Consider the following 22,793-nt stretch of genomic DNA (forward strand, 5'->3'; position numbering starts at 1 on the left):
TTTACGTACATTTAAATTGCTTGTTCCATTACATATATAAAAAGTGATCGAGAATGTCATGGCATCTTTCAAAAAGTAATTAAATGTTCTTCTTCATGACTACTAAAAAATAGTTAATAGTTCCGCCGTAAAAAGCAGTTAATAGTTTCCGCTGTTTTTCACAAACTTTACGAGATGTTGAAACATTGCACGAAAAAATGTTAGTGGCCATGTTCTTTCAACATTACTTATGTAAACCGCATACTACACGCGAAACAATTGGAAATTCGATGAGCTTCATCTTTAACTGTTAACTCGTCGTATCACGTGACGAGTAAATATAAATTGCAAATGACAAAAATTGACTATTTTATTGAACATTTAATGTTAGACGTCAATGACCTGAATGCTTATTAAAGCATGTGGTACTATTGTTCGAATTTTCTTTAATCAGTGGCAGAATTTCAATTTACATAACCAAAATAGAACTTGTCGGGTTAAGAACTTTCATGCCTAGATACGATATTAAGCAGACATTTATCTAAAAATAAAAGTAGATACTAAAATTAGTATCTGCCAAGTGAATTCTTTAAACTTGCGCCATAGGATAATGCACATCACTTTATGTATCCCCGATCAGTGAAGTTCAATACTGCTGCGTACTCTTTTCTCAAATGTGCCTCCATTAAAAAAATATTAAATTACGCTGCCAACCACTTTGTAGGCTTTTAAACCCACTATTACGCAAAAACGTGGCATTTCACCATTTCTCGGCAAATGAATTTAGCTTATCGCGAACAAACGCTGAAATTTTTCGAAGAGACGGGAATAATTTTGTGCTTTTCGATCAATATTCACGATCATTGTGAAATGGATCGAAAAGTGGTTTCCAACAACTGCGATAATTAATCTTTAAATAAAATTGTTTGCGAAATATTATAGCTTAAAAGACATCTGTTTTCCGACTACTGTGCGTCAGTAAGTAACAATTTTTCTGTTCGAACATTGTATAACCGCAGCTGCGTGATCGATGATTACGCGTGCAGGATCGTGATCCGATTTTGACATTATCATACGACCGCTAACGTGATGTCACGATGTAAACATTAAAAACGCATTTACGTATGCCCATCGAACTGTATGTTTCGACACTATAATTTCGTTGATTGGATTTGAATGGTGTTTACTCGTATTCGTACCATTTACCGACGATATAATGACTATTAGCAATGAGATCATTTAACATGGCACGTGTGCGTCGTTCGATGATCATTAATGCATGAATAACCGAAGAACAGCGACAGAAATGCAGTGTACGATGATCGATATCAATGGGAATTAACTTGTGATTGATTATTTAAAACAAAAATACAACTACTTCTCTGAACTTGTGAAACATTATTCATTTCTACCAACCAAATGTTTAAAATCTTAAAATAATGATTCCTACATATTTCCAATAATTATCTTAAACAAATTCCATTTAAACGGCACTCAAGTCTGGCTGGAATTATCTTACAATATCGAAGCGACAAATTATGCCTGCGTTCAAAGATAGTTGTCAACGGAATCGTGATTTAAAGGTGAGTAGTATCTACAAGTTCCGTAGAGGATTATCGTGTGGAAACAGCCACCTTAAACCCGCAGTTCTTTACGGACTGCGAGTGTGCTTGTCGCGCGAAGAAAGCCGGTCATAAACCTTCGAGTAATTCCAACTTGTGAAGTTTTTTAAAAGGCTACGAGAATACACCGTCCGAGATAAAGATATTGTCCCGAAAGTTTTTTGATATCCGGCTTGCAGCTCCTTTCTAACCGTCCCAGACGTCGTTAAATCATTGCGAACCTCGCAAACAACGGAGAACTTACCCTTCTAAGTACGACGGTTGATCGTTGGGAATTCGACTGGTCTCGATTAATTTCTATTTTATTAAGGAATCGAATACTTCGAAGCAAGTATCCGCGTATACTTTCGTACGTATTCAATGACGCGTTGTCCCGTGTTACGGACGTAGATATAACTCGAGAAATTTAATGATTAAAAGCGCGACTGTTCTACCGGAAACGATTGGTATTTGCCAGCGTACTCTTTGATCTTGAACAGAACACGCTTCAGGAAGCCGAAATCTAACGCTTTGCAGATTGGTTTTTTTCCAATTCTTCCTTCTATCGTTCGTTTAATCGAACTTCTGTTTGGTGAAATCCCTCCCGTCCTTTTTTCCCTTTATACATTCTTTTGGGACACCAATTGTCGTTTCTCACACACGTCCCTATTACTTATAGAAGATTACACGATAGTTTTATCTTTCAATCGCGACTGCGTTCAAAAATGAATTTTAATTGATCGTATAAAATAATTAGCTACGACTTCTTTAATACTTTTGTAAGTTTCGACGATTATTAAAATTTACCATCCTTTTAATTCGAACGAAATAAATCAAATCGGATTCGTCTTGTTCTTCTCGTAGTATAAAGCAAGCAGCAACAAGTTATAAAACGAGATTCGTTGCACAAAGTTCGACATGGTCCCATTATCGTGAAGCTTGTCCAGCTTCCAGGACACGCTCTCAATTCGCCAGCGTTTCAATCGTGGACGAAGTTTTCCGCCGAATTGGCATATTTAACGGTGGGCTTTGGCGCATTAACCGTGCGCTTCGAAGCAATTTTCAGCTACCCCCTTGCAATATGCACGACGACTTCTCTCGTTTTCCCGTGTACACCTAACGAGTGGTATTCATGAGCGAACAGGCCCGAGTAATCGCTACACAATGAACCGCTCTAAAAGTTATAAAAGCCGTTGGACTTTCCGCTTCACCTAGAAATCTCTTTTTAATGTATCTGCCTGGCGGAATCTTATTTCTCCTTTTTCCCCCGATTAGAATCTCTCTGATCAAACTAAATCGACAGGAACGAACTTCCGTGTAACTTTTCACAAATATTTAACAAATATTCTACGGAAAAACGTTTACCTGAATTACATCTTCTAGCAATTTTCATTAAAGCCAACATCGTTTGAATTCAAAGTTTCAAATTAAGTTCGAAAGTTTTAATTAAAAATTCCATATTACAAAACTATTCATGAAAAATTTATAACTAATAACGAAATTACTTGGAAACTCGTTGTGTGTACACCTAAACTTCAACGTTACGAACTTCCCTGCAAATGTAAGTGTTTATACGTAGAAGAATTCTTCTCCAAATTATATTTGTGACTTTTAACCTGTGCAGCACGATCACTTTTTTTTGCATCTACGCGCAGAACAGAGAACGTTGTAGTCTAAGAATGCAGTTTGCTCTAAAATCGGGGAATCTGAATCCGGAATTATCTTTGGGCTGCTACTGGCAAGACAGTTCCCGTGAAACTGGATTTCTCTCTCGCCAGGGACGCTATCTATTTCGTTCCTCCCAATATCGGCTCGTTTGCTCCCCATTTCCTTTATCCATCTCGAATTTCGTGATTCGCCCGCTTTCACGCCCACGCCACGACTCGCGAATTATCAGTTGGCATCGTTATGGGGAGCGCGTGACGAACTTTCGATAAGACACGAGGGTAGATACGCATCAACTAATTTCGCGCGTACGAACATGCGAAACTTGTTAGAAATAGGATTGCGTATCTAATAAAAATCGAAACGAAGAAAGCGCGTCATGTTTTGTTCGATCAAAGAGCATTCTATCCTGTACTGACTTATATTATCGCAAACTCTGTCTTCGTTCCCCATGTTTACCACTTCGCGCGATGAAGTCTGAGGGAAGATAAAACGTTTCATCCTTTTCTTGGCAACGAGTTCGCCAACTTGGCGAAAATTGAATAGATAACAGAAACGAATGGAAAGTGGTGTCGAGTTCTCCAACAAGGATGGGGGAGGATGAAAATAGTAATAACCAGAAATCGAATCATTCTGCACGATCTTATCATTACTTAAAATTATACAAAATAAGTATAAAATTATTACATATTGTGATTCTATAATAGAGAAGAATAAAACTAATCTATGGCAGCCATTTGCTACTAATTATTTACTATATAATTTCTAACTACACCATATCGCCGTATGATGTAATTAGTAATTATATATCAAATGCAAAGTACCCAGGTCTCACCACGTGGAGGTTGCTGCGAATGGAGACCCGCCCTAACCACAAAATGAATAATTCCTATCTCCTAATGAAGAATATATTTGAACCTGACTATGTAAAATCTAATGAAATATGTGGGAACATTGTGCGATATACAAGACATAAATGACAAAACTGACAGACAAGTACAAATGAAAATGATGCGAGACATATATATGCCTGATGCCAAAGAATGCGAAACCAACATAATTGATTGTAATTTGCAAAGAAATTACAGTAAAGAAGAGGTTAACGACAACACCAAAAGATTTCGATGCAGGAATATGTAGAATAAAATTGCCTAATACATGCAAATAAGCAACACCACAACCAAACAATATACTACAAAAGCTTTTCAACTAATAAAAACGCACATGCACACACAAAATACAGAAATACAAATATTAAAGAGACGTGTAAAAATATTACATAAACATATACAAGCATTATCAATATCTTGAGAGCAGCCACCACAGATTTTATAATATCCCCTTTTTTATACATCCAGTTTGCTGTTCATTCCATTGTCTTCCTGAAGTCCTAAACCTGTAACAAACTTATTTACTGGATTAATAAAAGCGCATATTAAACATCGTAGAAAAATTTGACAAATAAAGAAAATACATGTTATTATATTACAAGGATTATGTACAAAGCATACAATAGTATGATTATAAATAAATCATATGAGACTATAAGAATAACAAAGGAAATATCATTTCATATCAAATAATTACATTACTGTGTAGTATTTTCTGACAAATGCTCAATCTGCACCAGCACAGGTAACAAACATATATTCAATATCATTTATTAAAAATTATCCTTTAATAGATTTTGAAACAGCCATCCATATAGGTGCAATGTCTCCACACTGTAACGTAGCTTTCTTAGCTACTCTGATGACTCCTGTGCAGCAACATATTTCCACAATGTCAGTGGAAAGTTTGGGCATTTTATTATAGTCGCAACTCTACTCTGAAAATCGCGAAAATTCTAGACCGCAACGCTAAATGTAAAGCTATTCGTGAAAGCAAAATTAAAAGGATGGAAAAATATTATATCTACTTTCTAATACTCGCGTTAATTATAATCGCAACACTACAAAGTAAATAAGAAACATCAAGTTAATTAGTTACCATGACTTTAAGATCAAATATATAATGCACTTTATTCTCAAAACAATATTAGTAAATTACAATTAAAAATCCAACAATCAATCGCGATCTTATATATCGCAACACTAAAGGAGCAATCGCGATAATCATTTCCACGCAACTCTAGTTCAAAACCCGATATATTAATCGATATACAACTCTAATTAAAATATCGCGATCTGGAATCATACGCAACTCTAATGCAAACCGTAGTAATCATTCGCAACGCTAATAATTAAGTTAAAACCGCGTTTTGCCCAAAAATCAGTGGGGCCAGTATTCTGCTGGCCAAGATACATAACAAGATACTACTACACAAATATACGAGCATAGTGAAAAAGTGGTAACAAGCAATGACTTTGCATCGAGAGGGTTGCCTTCCTCTGAATGCATAATCATTAATAGTTGCCCTCTTCTCCGGGCCTCTTCGGCATATAGCCTCTTCTTTCTTCGGGCATGAAGCCCAGGACCCTGAAACTTATATCTAAGCTCGAGATTCCCTAATCACAAACCAACAAATGTCTCAAAAAATGCATCAAAACATGAAGCAAGACTTCTAACCACACGCAAGACGAGCAACGATTTAAGAAATCGTTGTTCGTGCAAACGTGCTAAATCTCGAGCAGGAAACGTTCGTTTCGTGCAAATCGCGACCGCGACCGCGGGGCGATTCGAATGATGGATCGAGTAAAGCCAATGGCAAACGGCATCCCCCGTTCACGCCAGCTATACCGTCGATCATTCAAATCTGATTCCCTGAAACAGGTTGAGCCACGCGAGAAAAAAAGCGCCTGCCCGATCGGTGACTGTGGTCAACCTGCCCGGCCCTACCTACTTACTACTAGCAGACAAGCATACCAGAAGTATACTACCTACCTACCTAGTCCTCCTATATTTAAAAATGGCAAAACATTCACACCAACACATTCATTCACCCCCGGAAATTCTCACTCAAACACCCGGGCGCAATAATCCTACACTAGAGAGAACGTCCCGGGACGCCTCCGACACCCGAGCTTGGCACACACCTTGCACACTCTAAGGGTACGTACCACTGCTGTAATCGACTGACGAAACTAGTGACCTTTGCGTACAACGCCAGTAAAACGTTTTTATCTACATTTGAATGTCTAATATGAAATTTGAAACATTGAAAAATCTGTATTTTTCATAAAACACAGAGAGTTCTATTAGTGACAAAGGTATTATTGGAACTGGTACCAGTGTTGTAATTCAGAATAAATTTGGTACCATTCGTAGGCAATAGGAAACTGTTTCTATGAAACCGACGTAATGCCACGGCCTAACCACACATACACACACAACGTGGACATTACGTCGTGCACGATACACTAGTACGTCAGCCGCGAAAAAACATCTCATTAGTTATAATCATCGTGCCCTTTGCCTTTCCCCCAATCAAGTAGCACCTGGGCACGTGAATGGGGTCCTGGCAATGAACACGGAAAGGGTTAAACCTGAAAATCCTGATCTAAAAGTATAATAGTGATTAGTGTTTTGAATCTACTTTTTAATCGAGAGATGGTGACTCTACTTTATGTATTTGATACAAGTACTGATATTCTACAAATGAAAAGAGGATGATAGAAAATTTAAAACTCTATGCAATGCAATAATTAACTTTTTGGCAATTCAATTTCTCATTATAGTGTATAGAACCTAATGGAAAAGGAAGTTAATTAATGTAACTATAAGTTTTTCAAATTTGTACTAATTAATAAATAATTGTAATTATACAGTATAAAATATCTCCTCAAGCGATCCCGTCATCAAAGCATATATTCTACAGTATGGAAATAGTGTTCAAACTTGATGCTTCGATTTCGAAATCTACTCGCAAAATGCCTTCTTGCACATGTAATTTAACATAATTTCCGTATACAAATAAATGGAATTTAATATGTCTCAATTTCCAATTATACTGAAACTTGTATTATATGAGAATTGGAATATATACATATCAAAATGAATATTAAATGACTAAAGCATTTAATATTCTCAGAAAATATAACCTGAATAATTAAGTCCTATTAAGTATAAAATAAGACCAATAATGATACGCATCGTCATTATTGTATGATAATTATTACTGTTACTGAAACGAAGTCGAAGAACATTCGACTTCACCACTAAATACTGCTAGATTGAAGCAATTATAATGTTTACCCGTATTCATTCATATAGAATATTACATCTATAGAATACTATCATTAATAAGAATATTTCATTTATGCAAATATATAATTATGATATGTTATTTATTTATTATATAAGAATATATTATTTAGTAATTATCAACATTGTAACTATTATAATAGGACCACTATATTATATTATTTAGAAACGCGAAGTGCAAGAAAGCCTAACCTAATCTAATAAATAATACACACGATAAATGTTACCACTCATAGGTATAATTAATACCTACGTTCACTATGCTCGTTAATGAAATTCTACGTAAATACAACCAGTCACCCGTGTCGCTTCGGACCTTTCGTCCTACGACATGATTGAATGACCAGAGGAACTTAAAAGCATGCGACTCACCGACCGATGAGTAGAGTAGCTCATGTAGAAGTCATCAGAGATGTTGCTGCTGCTGCTGCTGCTGTCTCGAGGAAGTCATCAGAGATGCTGCTGATGGCTGAAAGAAGTCATCAGAGATGTCGCTGATGGCTAGAAGAAGTCATCGGAGATGCTGCTGATGGCTGGAAGAAGTCGTCAGTGATGCTGCTGATGGCTGGCGGAAGTGGAGACTCCATGGTAGAAGTAATAGCTGAAATATCTTCAAAAGAAACCAGAATATTGTAATTTGTCCTCTTAAAAGCTGATTAAAATGTTAATTATTTATGAATTTAATTTGATTAAATTTTACAAGTAAAGTGTAAAAGTTACTTACTTTTTTGGCTTCTAGAGCACAGCTGGATCCTTTTGGGACAAGCAGCAGTGAGACTCTAATATCGGAAGAAAGTATTTCAGAAAAAAAATATATAAATAAAAGTCTACTATGATATTGTTAATTACGAGACAAACACTGACTCTAATCTCGCGTATTATTACTGCAAAAGATTGAATACAAGTATAATTAGAGCAACTGTGCTCAGCAAGATGTGAAAGACATTTTTCGGAACAAGCACTGACTCTACCGACCGCATTGCGCGCGATCACCAAAATTTTCTGGAAGAAAAGTGTAATTAGGAAGGGAACAAGGGATAAAAAAATAAATAACACACAATTTTTTCTCGTATTGTTCGTTCTTTTCTTCAGATTGAGCATTTGTTCAAGAAAATACTATTTTATATATTATAAATGTCAACACAGTCAATCAACAATGACTCAATAAAAAATAATGTAATTTTATACATACATATACCTTCTTCACCTTTATATTATACCATTTTTAATAGTGATTGCAATATTAAGCCTCGCAATGTTCATCAGTTCCTATCCAAAGGTATAATTAGTTGATAATCTGAAACAGAAGGAAACAAATCACAAAAATTATTTTACATTTAGAAGAGAAACAGGTGCGCAAACGACAACATTGGCGAGACAAGTTTTGACCGCCCACGAGAGGACAACGCACACTAACAAATCATACGTACTACGCATTATCGAAAAATTTGTCTTCTTCTTTTATGCTATATATATTGTCACGTATTTCAGAAAATACAATAAATAAACGAAGAGTATTACATATTATGTATTACATATTGTAATATATGCGAATTTATGTCGTAAAGAAGACTAGAACAACAAATTTCCCTCTCTTAAGACAAACTTTACGAGTCGAAAAGAAGAAACATTTCGACTTACCTTTCTCTGAAATTCGTCGTAAATTTATATCACAAATTAGCAGAATGTGTTCCAGGGACCTTACTTTAACACTTTCTTGATATATTAACCACGCAAACAACTTTTATCTAACTTAAAAATGAAAATTACGAGCAGCGACAAGAAGAGACGCGTACGCCATGACAGCTCGAGCACTAATGTGACGCGCCAACGGGGTGCTTGAACGTGATTGGCTGGAACGCTCGAGCGGTTCCGGTGACGTAATGACTTTCTTAAAGGATACTACAAATTCATATATTTCAATTATTTCTCTTCTCCAAATAAAATAATGAAAAACTTAATATTATATATTGCGTAATGTATATTTTCGTACTTTAAAAATGTCAAATCTTCAACAGAAGAATGTATATCTTCTATGTATTTTCAATAAAATTCTCTCTCTCCCTCTCTGTCTCATGATATATCTACAATTAAATGTTCAAATTGTGTTTTACATTGTTGTTAATTTTTATGATACATTATTTTAATATTAGTACAGGTTACTACGAGCTACGAATACCCTGGTCGTGTATAATATTGTGTCATATAAATAAGGTTGAATTTTACAATTTATTTGATGCTTTTTAATGGTCGAAACAAAACATATTATATTTTTACATAGATTACGAGTACACAGAAATTCCTGTTTACTGGAAACATTTACGAACAGGCAGGAAATGGATCTGTTCTATTTTTCCTTAGTATGAACTTAATTTTTCTATTCATATCCTCGCAATAGTAAGCTCTACATCTTTCAAAATTAACCCTCCTCCTTGCATGGGTCGGCTTCTCATAGTATCTACTATATCTGAATTGTTCAAAAATTCCTTCCTTTGATAATATATTATTCAATAATCGAGAAGCTTTCTCTAAGTTATTGTCTTGAACCATTACAGTTCGTGCTATGAACTGAGCATGTCTGCGCATTCCCATCTGAAACAGAACAATTACAACATATACACGTTGAAATCTATTTAACTAGTTTCGTTACTGTTATATTAAGATCTATCGTGCTGAAACATGATATATCGCTACTATTATTAATGTTCAAACGATATAAACCTTACAGAGAAATATAAAGTACGTTACTGTCTAGACATTAATCAAAGTAATTTTATACATCATACAATACTATATATCTGCTAATTACATTTAATATAAAATTTAAGTAACACAATATATCTTTACGTTATTTTTATCTTTATACTGATGTAGTACAAATAATAGAAGTAAACATTTGGAGGTTATTTGTACTTCAGCAATGTATTGATAACTTCAGAGTAATTATTCACGTATGTTATTACAACGAATTGAAATATGAGGAATATAAAATATTTAATAACATACATTGCTTTTTAATGAAATATATGTAGTCGTTGAATCAAAATATAATCTGTAGCGAGTACTTTCGAAAACAATATCACGTAGCAGACGAAGTCAGCACTGTTGCGATAGATCGAATCGCTTTCCTTTCAAATGCGGCTAATTTAAACGTTGCGCCTTCTGCGTTATGCATTGCAATCTTCTTAAAAAGAAAATATTTAGAAATATCATAGTTCTTACTTTCCATACATTTGCATCTTAATTTTTAATTCCTTGAGGGTGTTCACAATAAAATTGCATATGACCCAAGAAGAGCATGTTCAGCAAGGAGATAACGATGAAATACAAAATTAGGCACGATAAAATCTGTAAATGCGCGATACACATTAATTTATTTAACTCATAAAATGTAGAGATACGTAAAGAGCAAAGTCTGATTAGTAATGTTCCAAATTATTACTTCTCGATCTTTCAAATTATACCGAAATCCCCAACGACATATACAAAGCCATACAGACAGGGATATCAAGAGCAACACAACTGAAAACGGAGTAGCATATATGTGTATACGGAGCATTTGATTTTTTAGCAATTCTACAAACCCCTCTCAGATTTTCATTACTTCCACCTTTTTCCACTAAGCTCGTCATTCTGCAAAAAATGTTATCTCAACCAATCCTATTAAATCTTTTAAATCATAAAAATCTACAGCGCCTTTAAGTTAATTAATTACCTCTCGATTTAAGGATGAGAGAAACCTTTGGAAATAACCGCATCGTACGTGTTTTCGTCGATCCAATTAATCGTCGAATGTCATATCTCGTCGTTAAATTATCTTCTCTTTGCACTAACCGCGGTTGCACATTATTATATTCGAGAATATTTCCAACGAAAATATTTCCCTTTGCATTAATGAACAAATGGCTTGGAATTTGGCAGAATTTTAAGCTAGAATTTTGGATGGAGGACAATCAATGGTTTTGCGTCAACTCTGTCATTTGTAAATCTCAATTGACGGAATTAAACCGGGACACGGCACACTGAACACAGCGAGTCGAAACGACGCTGTCATTTAAAAATACATATCGCTCGCCCAACCACTGCTACATTTAGAATATTTTACATCGAGTAATACACGCAAAGCGTTATACATGTCGTACGAGTTTATATTTTAGTACAGCGTCCATTTCCGTACAGTTGGAATGCAATTTTCAACTTTCCCATTTTATTTCCGTTTTATTTGTCCTATCCCCAGACTGTTATAAATGTAAAAGAAGATACGACGAGAAATGTGTTTAATTAACCGAGCATCAATTCGGGTAGGTAATTACATTTTTTCGTTATACATTTAACTGTTGATTACGTAGAAAAGCGTAAAATAAATTGGATATTCTCTTCTCAAATGTATTCTCATAAAGATTTGACAAAGAGAATCAAATAAAATTAACTTTATATCATTTACAGACTGAATGTCTGTGCGAATCGTGTATTCTGAGCAACTGTTTGATCGATAGCTGAAAGCTTTGCGCGTTCAACGCGGTGGTTAGCAAATTTCTTAATACGTGCGATCACAACGAGGAAAGTACTTTGTCCCATCTATAAAAGATAAGAGAGCAAAGTTTTTCATTGTCCATTATAATCAACCATGCCACCGAAACGAAAGAAGGATGCCAAGAAAATGGATCTGGAGCCACCACCAGCGTAAGATCACTCTGAAATACTATTTTCTGCTTCGAATATAACAAGTCCACCATTTAATTACTTTAAAAAGTCCACGTTTTTCAATGTTGACTCCATTCCTCTTAATAAAGGATCGAACCAGACATTCCTGAGGTAATAGAACCAGAAGAACCGCCGAAGCCGCTGATATCATCGGTCACAGGCCAACCCTTTGGACCTCGAGTGCGTTACATTAGCGAGAAAATGGAGGAAGAAAGTTCGGATGACGAGCCAGAGTCGGAAAGCGACGACGAAATAAGGCTTCTGCAAGAGGAAACGCCAGATGTGCCGTCAGAGTTTTGGCATATACAGAAACTTATCAGATACATGAAAGCGGGTAATCAAACGGCGACCATGGTGGCTGTCTGCCTTCTAAAGGATTACGACCTGACCAATAGAGTAATTCTAATGTTACATAGTACTCATGAGCATGAATTTCATTGCGAAATGTTCGTATAACGCTATTTATAATTAAAATCATCTGTGTTGCGAGAACAGATTATACAAAAAGCGATTCAAGAGGCGGGAGGCTTGGAGATCCTGGTAAATCTGCTTGAGACGAAAGATCTGAAATGCCAGAATGGCTCTTTGTCGGTTTTACTTCAGATCGTGACGTCTACGGAGTTTCGACGGTACCTAATCGATCTTGGTATTGTAACCCCGTTGATTCAAATGTTAAAGCATCCGGCTAGAGACATTCAAGTTAGTCTTTCGTTCGTTCAGTAAGCAATTTTCTATATCTACTGCACCATCTACTCGTTGCACGAAAGTATCAAGAAAAACGATCGATTTTAAAGAAGAGTATATTTTAATTAAATTTCAAAATTCCATTCTATCGTTGCGAAGGTGTTAGCTGCAGAAACCATGGCCATAGTTGCACGCGTCAGAAAAGCGAGGAAGCAAATACGACTTCGAGGAGGCATCCCTCTCATTGTGAGCTTTCGTAGTCAATCGATAATTAAAGATATCATTTTTTCCAAAAGTTGTTACGTTCGAATAGGATTTTTAATGAAAAATAAAATTGTAATGTGTGGTAGTTAGACGTGATGGACGTACCAGACTCTATCCTACGAACAGCTTACGACTACTTGAACGAGGCTAACAAAGAACTAGTAGCAGTCGCGATTGGCTGCGCCAAAGTATTGGATTCCTTGAGCAGCAGTCCGAAAGCGAAAATGGAGCTTCGCAAGCACGGTGTGGTGAAACACATGGAACGTTTCTTGAAATCGCGTCACACCTCGCTGGTTGTGCCAATGATGGGAACTGTTCAGCAATGCGCAAGTCTGGTAAGTAAAATTTTAAATATCCAAATTTCACTTGTACGAAAAACCCCGAATTCTAAGCTTAAATTCGAAGTACTCGAGTCCTCTACCTTAGCGTAATTCCATTACGATTTCTCGAGGAACTTTCGAGTAAACGCGTCCGCAGAAGGTGTTCCGCGACGCGTTCGAGCAGACGGACATCGTGTTCGACGTGGTGCGGCACTTGCAGAGCGACAACATCAAATTGAAGGAGAACTGCGCCCTGGCGATATTCAAATGCGGGTCCAACAAAGTTGCCAGGGACATGGTCCGCGAGTCGTACGGTCTGGACGTATTGTGCCAACTTCTGCAAAGCGATGAGGTTCGAGCTAACAAACAACTATTAGCAGCGGTCACAGGCGGGATATGGAAGTGCGCCATAAGCCCGGAGAATGTGCTCAGGTTCAATCGTAACAACCTGGTGGCATCTTTGGTGCCGTTTCTAGAGGAACACGAGGACGAGGAGGTGCAGGCGAACGTCGTGGGTGCGCTTGCGGAATGTTGCAAGGACCCTGCCAATAGAGACGTCTTGAGGATAAACAATGGTCTGCCAAACTTGGTGATTATTCAAAGACTTTCTTCCTATGCCCTGAAAAAAACGTGTCAAGTTAAAACAAAGTTTGAGTTTCTATTTTTCTATAAATTTGAGAAGAAACTCTACAATTTTCTAGCGACGTTTAAACGTAAAGTAACTTAGCTTAGATCAGAGAATAATTTAAAACCTGAATCACCGTACAGATCAGATTATTAAACTCCACGTACGAGCCACTATTGGAGAACGTACCGCTGGTGATAAAAGAATGCGCTCAGAACGAGCAGTGCATGGACATCATCAACGACTCTGAGCACATAAACGACGGGGTTCGATTGGTCTGGTCGTTGCTGAAACATCCCAGCGACAAGATAAAAAGGAACGCTTGCCTAGGTTTGGTGCCTTGCATCAAATACGCAAAAGATTCACCGGAAATGGTAAGGGCGTTCGTGGGCGGTTTGGAGCTGACCGTCAGCCTTCTCGAGAGCGACAACACCGAGGTGCTGAGCGCTGTCTGCGCCACTATCGCGGAAATCGCCACGGACCCGGAGAACCTCGGCATTCTCAGCGATCACGGCGTGGTGGAGAAATTGGCGGACCTGGTGAACACGGTAATCCTTGTAATTTTCGTGCGAGGCGTCGCGTTCGAGAGATTGCGGGGCCACTCGTGTTGCGAATTCGATCCTTTCGGAATCGACAAGCGCCAGTCTTTCCAGTTTAGAGAGGGACGAACGTGATAGGGTGGGTATTGCGATGAGACGTAAGGGATGCTCTTGGGTTTCCTCGCTCGGAGTGAATAGCTTTCCTGTTCCCTTGATTAAGCGATTTTCTTCGTCGATCTATCGCGATTGAACAAACATAAACGTAGGAAGTAGGAGTCTAGCCTTCGATTAATCTCAGTATTTTTATATGAAATATAAAAAGGGTACTTTTTTTCTATCGTTAACATACTTGTTACAGCAAAACGAAGAGTTGCGTGCAAATTTGACGCTGGCTATAGCGCATTGCTGCGAATGGGGTGAAAATAAATACAAATTTGGCCAACTTGACGCGGTCGCTCCGCTTATTAATTACATGACGAGCAAAAATAATGATGTTCTCAGGGGAGTTTGCATAGCTGCCTATCATTTAAGCAAAGAACCCATGAACTGCATTACTATGCATTCAGCAGGAGTTATAAAGGTACTGCCTTCTATCCCCTCTTCTTTAGACGTCAGTGTATATTAAATTGTTGCTGTATATTTATATTGAAAATTTGCAGCACGTCTTAAGGCTGATTGGATCAGATGATCCGGAAATGCAAATCGCAGCTGCATCCACTATTCGAAACATTAGAAAGCTTGCGTTAACAGCGGAGAAATATCACTTTAAAGAAATGTACGTATATCATTACGTTTCAAAGGAATTTCTGTGTTAATTAATATTATTGTTACACGATTTACAGAAGTACGCTGGAAGAAACTGACTATCATATGTAACGTAACAACCTGCGAGCACTCCAAGAGGACCAATTGTTCGCTTGAATAACACCTAGCAAAAAGTAACATTTTTATTGAAATTACTTGTATAGTAACACGTTTATTGAGATTCTATCGACTAATAACTCCGTAGACTTAAACATAATTACACCTTTTTAATTCCTTTGAATAAAGCTTATTGAAATAAACCACGAGTGAATCAATTCCCATATTACCATTTGATTGTAACATTAATATGTAGAATATAGAAGAGTTCGGAGACTTGTACATAGCATTCGCATAGTTCTGTACTGTTAACAGTTTCCATCGTCTTTTTAGTCATTAATAATAGTATTACGAGTGTAATGCAACTCTTATTGGTCTTGCATACCCGCTATTATGAATAGAGTGCACGATTTGTGTAGTGTACTTTATATCGTTCCATTGCGAAGTAATAGCGTCACAAATCCTCCACAACTCAGACTCAGCGATCATCACCCGCGCGTGGAGGGAAAGATAGCATGCAAGCGCTAGATTAATTCATAAAATTGTATAAGTAGAGTCCCCTTTCCTCGTCCTGATATGATTGAAAAGGCTCGAGAAAGCCCTGGACAGTGGTTGATTCGAAGAGGCTCTGCAACGATTCTCAAAGGCCACCTCACTGACCCTGGCAGCGATCAGGAGCAATTTATAGGGCGCAGGAGGATAACCAACCTCCTACCAGTCCCTAGAGAAGAGTGATCAACCTAGCAGTTCTGCAGGTGAATATGGGAACGCGAATTAGAGCAATCAAGAGGATACGAGTGCCACTAGTCACCCTCAAGAAGAAACATTGCCGAGATTCACCGATCGATGCCTCAACCAATACTGAAACGCGCAGCCAAGCTCGTCAAGGACCCCCAGAGGAACCAGAAAAACGAAGGATCACAGTCTCGTTTACTTGGCGAGCGACGGCGTACCCAATTACAGAATAGGATCTGGAAAACGTGAGTTCTCATACGCTAAAGCGTTTCTATTCTCTTTCTCGTGCAGAGTGGTGAATCTCGCGTCACCCTTTTTAATGACTTTGAAGTCTCTGACTTTACGCTGTGTCTTTCCATCGCGCAATATTACGGTCACACCATATAACATACAAAAGCAATCCATTCCTGTATACGTAGAAAAAAAAAGGATTATGAGTACAATAAGAGTATCACGCAAACACGCTTCTTTTACCAATATAGTTTAACAAAAAGAAAATATATTTAACGCACGTTTAAAAACTAAGAGTTTCGTGTAATAAATTTAAAGCTTGTGAAACATATGACTTCATATTTGTGCTTGAGCAATACCTAGTTTTCGTTTAGAACTCGTTACTCTCTGATACCTCGCCTATTTACCGCAACGAAGTCTCAAACTAAAAGCTAATCTTACGCTCCACAGGACAAGAAATTATCTGACGGAGTTGAAGGATAAGTGGAGGATATGAATCACAATCTACGCATTCGACGTTGAAGACTTCCTGTACAGAATTAATTGCATTTACCGATGAACACCTCGATTATTTGCGACGCGTACCTCGTTGCAGTAAATGAGCGAGTTGTGCTTATACGATAAAAATATTATAAATTATAACGCTCATTTTATTTAAATCTGCTTTTAGCAATAAAATCGCTAATATGTACAAGCAGTTACTACCGTGTTGTGTAATCCTAACGCAAACGCAGGCAATTAATAAGAAATGACACATCCGCTACTGCCACTCGGCGCGCTTATGCGAGATTAAGTGCATAATATGTATCGTCTGTACGATGTACTTCTCATAAAGATAAGAAATCGCAAATTTATCAAACATGATCGTGCAACCAGCAACATTATCAATTACCATCAATTTCTTTCTGATATTAAAAATATCCACTACATGTGTTTGTATTTACGCATAAAATGCTCTAAGCATAAAAAATCTCTTCGTCGCATAGATTATTTTATAATAATGAGAAACATTTGCTTATACTGTTTACAAGCGCTTAAAATTTACATCGTTTACATCCAATCACAAATGGTATTGTAAAAATTCGGGATGCTAGACTAATTTGTCTCGGAATTAAGAGACTCCTCTGCAAACTTAATACATCGATTCGTATCCATCCAGCTCTTATATTATTATATAGCGTATAATATTATATTTATTACGATAGTAAAGAGCAATCATTTTCCTGTCGCCGGAAATTGTTCATCGTTGTATTATGTGAGAAACAAATTGATTAACAGATTACACCAGATGTGATCGGATTTTATATACACGCGTAGCCAGCACCCTAATTATAATAGGCACATTTGATTATAAAATTCACAATGCTATACATCGTGTACGTGAAATCAAAGCTGTCAAATATATTTTCCTTCCTTTTTTTATTAAGAATTGTCGAGGAGGAGAAACAGTAAAAATTTATTAAGGCATCTTACAAAAATTGCGCCCCTAACGATTCGAAATTTCGGGGACTTATTCTTGTTTTTCCGTTAGTAAAACGTTCGCTGCGGCTTTAACTGCTGAAATAAATGTGATTGATGAAATATAGCTAACATTAATGGTGTATTAATCATACAGGTTTGCATCTTAAAAGTTTAAGAATCATATCATACGCTGACATCGTGATCTGTTTCAAACGGTATATGTTCTCAAATTTATTATAACAGTGATATGATTTTTTAACTTTTAAGAGCACATATATCTTGTAATTATAAATATACCAGCATCCTGAGCAGATGATATAAACTGATCGACTTTGTGATGATATCGTAAAAAGTTTGGTCTAATAACACGGTGATATAAAATGACCGATCCGTTACGTTCGATAGGTGCCATTAGCCATATGTAAAGCAGACACTGCGAAAAGAAACAATTTCATGGTAAACACTTGCACGGTTCAAATTGTGTACTTCCAACAATTACCTTAACCAGCCAGTAGACCGGAAACCAGCATAAAATATAATCAGAAAAGAATTCGACAATTGTAAAGACTGCATAAACGACCCAATACGTGAGCCACTTTGTGTCATCCTCTTTCTTTGGGCTCTCCAGTGCCTTTATGGAGCAATATGCAGGATAAATGAATCCGAAAACGTTACATACTAATTGTTGGCCAACGCCGAATACCAGATACAACGCAGAGACCGCAAGAATACCTGGAAGAATGAAAAATCCTGTTAATAAAATTGATCTAAACGCACGAAATGCTTTTGCGCTGCGAACGAGCAAAGTTCAACGATGCATTTTGCGTTATCATCGTGCGCGACTAGAATTAGAAGATTCCCTTGATTTAAGAGATTGAAGGTTAGAATCGAATTGCGCTCGCATAGAAGATCCACGGCGGATTGTCGTTACGTAAACCGGTGTCGAATTAATTAATACGAGCGCGACGAAAACAGTTAGAGGGTACACGCGCAGTAAGTCTAACGAGCGTACCTAAAAACACGTACAGACGATCGACTCCTGTTTTACTCTCGACCATGGCAATGTATTTCGTCCACATTTTATTCTCGTCGTGCAACGCCTTCTCCAGCGACTGTTTTATCGCTCCTATCCTGGCCATTGTGTACGAGTTTCTTCTCAGGCGACAATCTTTACCGCAACACTCGTCGAGAATCCTCAGCTAGCTACTAACTGTACGCCCGTATTTACGAATCGAGACCGTTGGCGAACGACCACGCACGGAAGGACACCAATTTACCGATTGCGACATCTACCTGCGAAAGTAAGAAACATCAGACCGCTGGTTTGAGATTCAAACGTATCGAACGTATCGACGAATTGATTCGTCAATATTTTATAATTTAAAGGCCTCACGCATCGATACTAAACTGCTCACAGCGACGAACAACTCGTGAAACTTACATCTGTTTATTTAAAATACGTTTTTATGGCTGTTTGAGTCTGCGTACCGTATGGAATAATTTCAAATATTTCTCACATAGACGCGTCAGTTTTTGGTATAATTATAATGTAAATAATGTGCTTACCTTCTAAAATTTAGCTTGTTTGTACTTTGGTTAATCTTGTTTCCGAAATAAACGCTATGATTGTGATTGGTAGAATTCTGATTCGTCCAGTTGCGATTAGAAGCTTATCTATGATGTAACGTAGCTGATAATTAGTATAAAAGGTTGTAGAATGTAAATAATAATGATTTTTAATAATGAAACTGACAAACTGAGTGGTAAAAATCGTGTGGCGTAATAAATGATACCGCGTAACCGTGTACAATTAGCAATACTTTTGTTCCTTTTTATTACGAGACGACCGCATCTCAATTAACACAGTAGTTACACACCGTTCGAGCATTTAAACGCTATTACATGATGTGGTAGATCATTCAGTGGGCGTATAGTTCGGTTACATGCGTATTATCACATTTACAAGTTGGTTTCCTCGTTATTTTCCTTTACTTCCCCATTTCTTTCTCTCTTTTTTTTCTATAAAAATATGTTCTCCACACTGTTACAAATGCGAGCCGATCCGGTATATCGTCGAAGATGCGACACATGCGAGGGCGATAGAAATGAATTGCTTAGCGATCTAATCGATAACACATTTAGGAACATTTCGACAAATCATTGTTTGGCACTGCAACTGAATCGCTCTACGTATCGTCGTTTAACATTCTTCGTGAAATACGTGCGTCGTGTACATATAAAGAAGTGCTGAATCATACCTTGACCGAGGCATTGCGACGCGTTTCCGGTAAAAATCGTTACGCAAGCAACGTCTAATTACTGTCAGCGCGAATGTTTCATCGCGTGCGGTCCAAATAAGCGCACCAGACAAAACGTCTCGCGATTTAATCGAGTTTGGAGTCTAACAAATAAAATGCGATTCTGACGAACAAAGTGGATGTTCGAAAACAGATGTATCGTCGTACGTTATTGATATTTGAAGAGAACTACGAGGCAGACAAGAGAATAGAAGGAGCGTGGAACGTTTTAATTAAGCGAATGCATTGCTCTCCAAATTTTGGATCTTTTTTCGGTAATTTCGATGACACCGTTCGTACAGATTCGAGAGACGCCGATCCACGCAATTTTCAGCAGTAATATCGGCACTCTCGCAACGGGGTTATTCGGATCATCTCTTGCGTGAGGTTGTTCCACGATCATTTTCCTCTCCTTATATACCGAAACTTTCGCCAGGCATGCAATAAATGGGGCGATAGTTTATCTCGCTAGACATTACGCCGCCAAGTGTTTCGTTCGCACGTATTTCATCCCGTTTGCAAGCACATCTACAGGCTTGTTTGCTGAATTCCCGCTAGCCCTCGAATAGATATATAACCTTTAACCACATATTTTGGTCTTGAGCTTCGCGTTGACGTTTCAATTTTCTTCAAAAAAATCGTGCACCTCAATGGCGCATGATCAATTTTGATTCCTTCGGTACGGACGATTCGTTACGCGTCCAATTTTTACTTTCTTTACGTATTTTTGCTTCGATATTTGATTATATTGTACAGAATGGGGTATTTAAACGAGAATACCTTTAATATCTTCGTTACGTACGAGCCTACGAGAAAACTTCTCAGGATGAAGTTGTATCGTTTAAAGGGCCATGTATAAAACGGTTAAATATCGCAATAATGAGGTGTAACTTTATCTTAAGAAGCTTCTTCACAGGATCATACATAGTGGACGAATATTCAAGTGTTTTCATTTAAACGCTCCGCCCTGTAGATATTCGTTAATTTTAATTATCATTGCAACACACAGGAATGTGACTGTTCTCGTCTCGTTACGATTAATTATTATATACAATTGACATTAATTATTCGACGCTTGCAGTTATTACGATACAATTTTCACATTACACCCCATGCAAATTGTTTATTCGTTCGTATTCGAGGAAGGTTCGAATCGAGCACCAAACGATCGCACAAGAAATGCGTTCACTCGAAGAAGAACTGTACAGGGATCCGTTCGTTCTTTCTTTTTCTTCTTGCAAAGTAACACTTAAAGCTACAGCAGGTTCCGTAACAAACAAATAATCACCCCCTATCTCCATTCGGAAAAGAAATCCCTTAAAGCTGTCTCCTCCCTTAAACGATGATATTTCCTTAAATTCTCTAACAGATAACACTTCCCTCCTTAATTAAAATGCCCCGTCTATCGATTTCTCAGCTCTGGGGCTCCTCTGAAATTCTATTTGCAATCCTACGTATCTTTCACCCTTTTTAAACGATCACCTCAACCATCCTTCAACTGATTTCACCTAGTTCTATGGGGGATATAAAAAATTAGGTGGGACATTTAATCAGAGGGAGGACAAGTACATTATATAAACTCTTATCCTACTTGTATGTCTTACGCTTTTTTGCATTGCTTTCTTCGCTCTCGTTCACTCGCTCCCACGCGAATGACGGGATTTTTTTAATGTTTCTTTTGTTTTTTTTCTGCTAACTAGATATGTTGGAGGTGCGTATTTACATGTCTTCTCAACTCGATGGATCCTCACGATCGATCGTGTCGATCCCATCCCGCTCGATCCTCCATCGAGCTTCGAACGTACCACACGTGCAGGATCGCGCGCGACGTTTAATTTATTTACAAACGGATACTACTTTGGCTTTGCTGATGAAACATTCAAGGTCTCATGGTGTAATGGTTAGCACTCTGGACTCTGAATCCAGCGATCCGAGTTCAAATCTCGGTGAGACCTTTCATTCTTTTTTCCAGATCGTTTTAGGAGTCGACGAATCGCAATTCCAATACATTTTTTGCTCGACACTTGCTTGTTCCTCGTACACACAGGTTTCACGATCGCGCGAGGAACGTGGAGTTAAAATTACACCTTTCAGGGAGCAGTTTATCTGGCTAATGATAATCAGACTGAAGAAAAAGACGTGTGAAGGCAGTATGGTAATAAATACATGATAATTGGCGGAAAAATAACGACTGGTTCTGCATTTCGTATTACAATTATCTGTCGACTTATCGTACTACCAAACTCACACCAGCAATACGACCCTCGATCTCTCAAAAGCTGCGTTTCGTACCAGAAATTACCTGTAACATTCTCTCATGTATTCAAACGAACATTTTTTTCATCTCTCGCCTGATATTAATTATCGCAGAAGAGATATTAGCCGAGCGCGTGGACTGTTCCTCCGCAGAAACAGCTCAACTTCATTACAACTGTCCCCCGCACAGCTATCGTATAAATAGAATTGTATCAAGAAATGTGGCTGCATTAACCGGTTCGCGGATCTATTTTAATTTCGAACTGCGTTTCGATTCACGCGACGAAACGCTTGGAATCATTACCGCCGCGGCAGTCGAACACGCGAACACCTCGACAAACGATCGATCGTCCACGACTGCGCAGGAT

General features: G+C 37.7%; 3 protein-coding genes, 1 long non-coding RNA gene and 1 other non-coding gene across 6 annotated transcripts; 2 read left to right on the forward strand and 3 right to left on the reverse strand.

Moving 5' to 3' along the window:
* Window positions 1-9,679: 9,679 nt before the first annotated feature.
* Mrps21 (mitochondrial ribosomal protein S21) lies at window positions 9,680-10,504 on the reverse strand. The gene is made up of 2 exons (XM_076907827.1): window positions 10,455-10,504; window positions 9,680-10,040 (listed from the first exon to the last, which is right to left on the reverse strand). Exon 2 carries the CDS (start codon window positions 10,038-10,040, stop codon window positions 9,768-9,770), a length of 273 nt encoding a protein of 90 aa, XP_076763942.1. The 5' UTR covers window positions 10,455-10,504; the 3' UTR covers window positions 9,680-9,767.
* Window positions 10,505-10,707: 203 nt separating this feature from the next.
* LOC143431247 (uncharacterized) lies at window positions 10,708-11,268 on the reverse strand. Its single transcript, XR_013102692.1, has 3 exons — window positions 11,164-11,268; window positions 10,891-11,081; window positions 10,708-10,796 (listed from the first exon to the last, which is right to left on the reverse strand). It is a non-coding gene; the product is annotated as an uncharacterized LOC143431247 (long non-coding RNA).
* Window positions 11,269-12,075: 807 nt separating this feature from the next.
* Gudu (Armadillo repeat-containing protein gudu) lies at window positions 12,076-15,426 on the forward strand. Its single transcript, XM_076907829.1, has 9 exons — window positions 12,076-12,131; window positions 12,242-12,548; window positions 12,648-12,851; window positions 12,996-13,082; window positions 13,187-13,435; window positions 13,578-14,009; window positions 14,189-14,593; window positions 14,943-15,164; window positions 15,244-15,426. Exons 1-9 carry the CDS (start codon window positions 12,076-12,078, stop codon window positions 15,397-15,399), a joined length of 2,118 nt encoding a protein of 705 aa, XP_076763944.1. The 3' UTR covers window positions 15,400-15,426.
* Window positions 15,427-17,811: 2,385 nt separating this feature from the next.
* LOC143431273 (receptor expression-enhancing protein 5) lies at window positions 17,812-19,049 on the reverse strand. 2 transcript variants are annotated; one of them, XM_076907869.1, is made up of 4 exons: window positions 18,885-19,049; window positions 18,372-18,604; window positions 18,170-18,305; window positions 17,812-17,965 (listed from the first exon to the last, which is right to left on the reverse strand). In XM_076907869.1, exons 1-4 carry the CDS (start codon window positions 19,009-19,011, stop codon window positions 17,922-17,924), a joined length of 540 nt encoding a protein of 179 aa, XP_076763984.1. In that variant the 5' UTR covers window positions 19,012-19,049; the 3' UTR covers window positions 17,812-17,921. The 2 variants fall into 2 exon arrangements, with proteins under 2 accessions (XP_076763984.1, XP_076763983.1); XM_076907868.1 differs by having other exon boundaries at window positions 17,812-17,968; window positions 18,885-19,047.
* A 3,003-nt stretch (window positions 19,050-22,052) lies between these two features.
* Window positions 22,053-22,124, forward strand: Trnaq-cug (transfer RNA glutamine (anticodon CUG)). The gene has a single exon. It is a non-coding gene; the product is annotated as a tRNA-Gln (tRNA).
* Window positions 22,125-22,793: the final 669 nt, after the last annotated feature.

This window comes from Xylocopa sonorina, chromosome 17, assembly GCF_050948175.1.
Source record: "Xylocopa sonorina isolate GNS202 chromosome 17, iyXylSono1_principal, whole genome shotgun sequence".
NCBI lineage: Eukaryota > Metazoa > Arthropoda > Insecta > Hymenoptera > Apidae > Xylocopa > Xylocopa sonorina.

Bases quoted from the DNA above. Each gene is read 5' to 3' on its own strand.
- Mrps21 (XM_076907827.1), bottom strand. From the start codon at position 10,040: ATGGGAATGCGCAGACATGCTCAGTTCATAGCACGAACTGTAATGGTT.
- Gudu (XM_076907829.1), top strand. From the start codon at position 12,076: ATGCCACCGAAACGAAAGAAGGATGCCAAGAAAATGGATCTGGAGCCA. The intron at 12,852-12,995 runs GTTAGTCTTTCG...ATCGTTGCGAAG, and splicing joins ATCCGGCTAGAGACATTCAA to GTGTTAGCTGCAGAAACCAT. The intron at 15,165-15,243 runs GTACTGCCTTCT...GAAAATTTGCAG, and splicing joins ATTCAGCAGGAGTTATAAAG to CACGTCTTAAGGCTGATTGG.
- LOC143431273 (XM_076907868.1), bottom strand. From the start codon at position 19,011: ATGGCCAGGATAGGAGCGATAAAACAGTCGCTGGAGAAGGCGTTGCAC. The intron at 18,306-18,371 runs GTAATTGTTGGA...TTCTTTTCGCAG, and splicing joins CGGTCTACTGGCTGGTTAAG to TGTCTGCTTTACATATGGCT. The intron at 17,969-18,169 runs GTATATTTATAA...CATTTATTTCAG, and splicing joins ATCATCTGCTCAGGATGCTG to CAGTTAAAGCCGCAGCGAAC.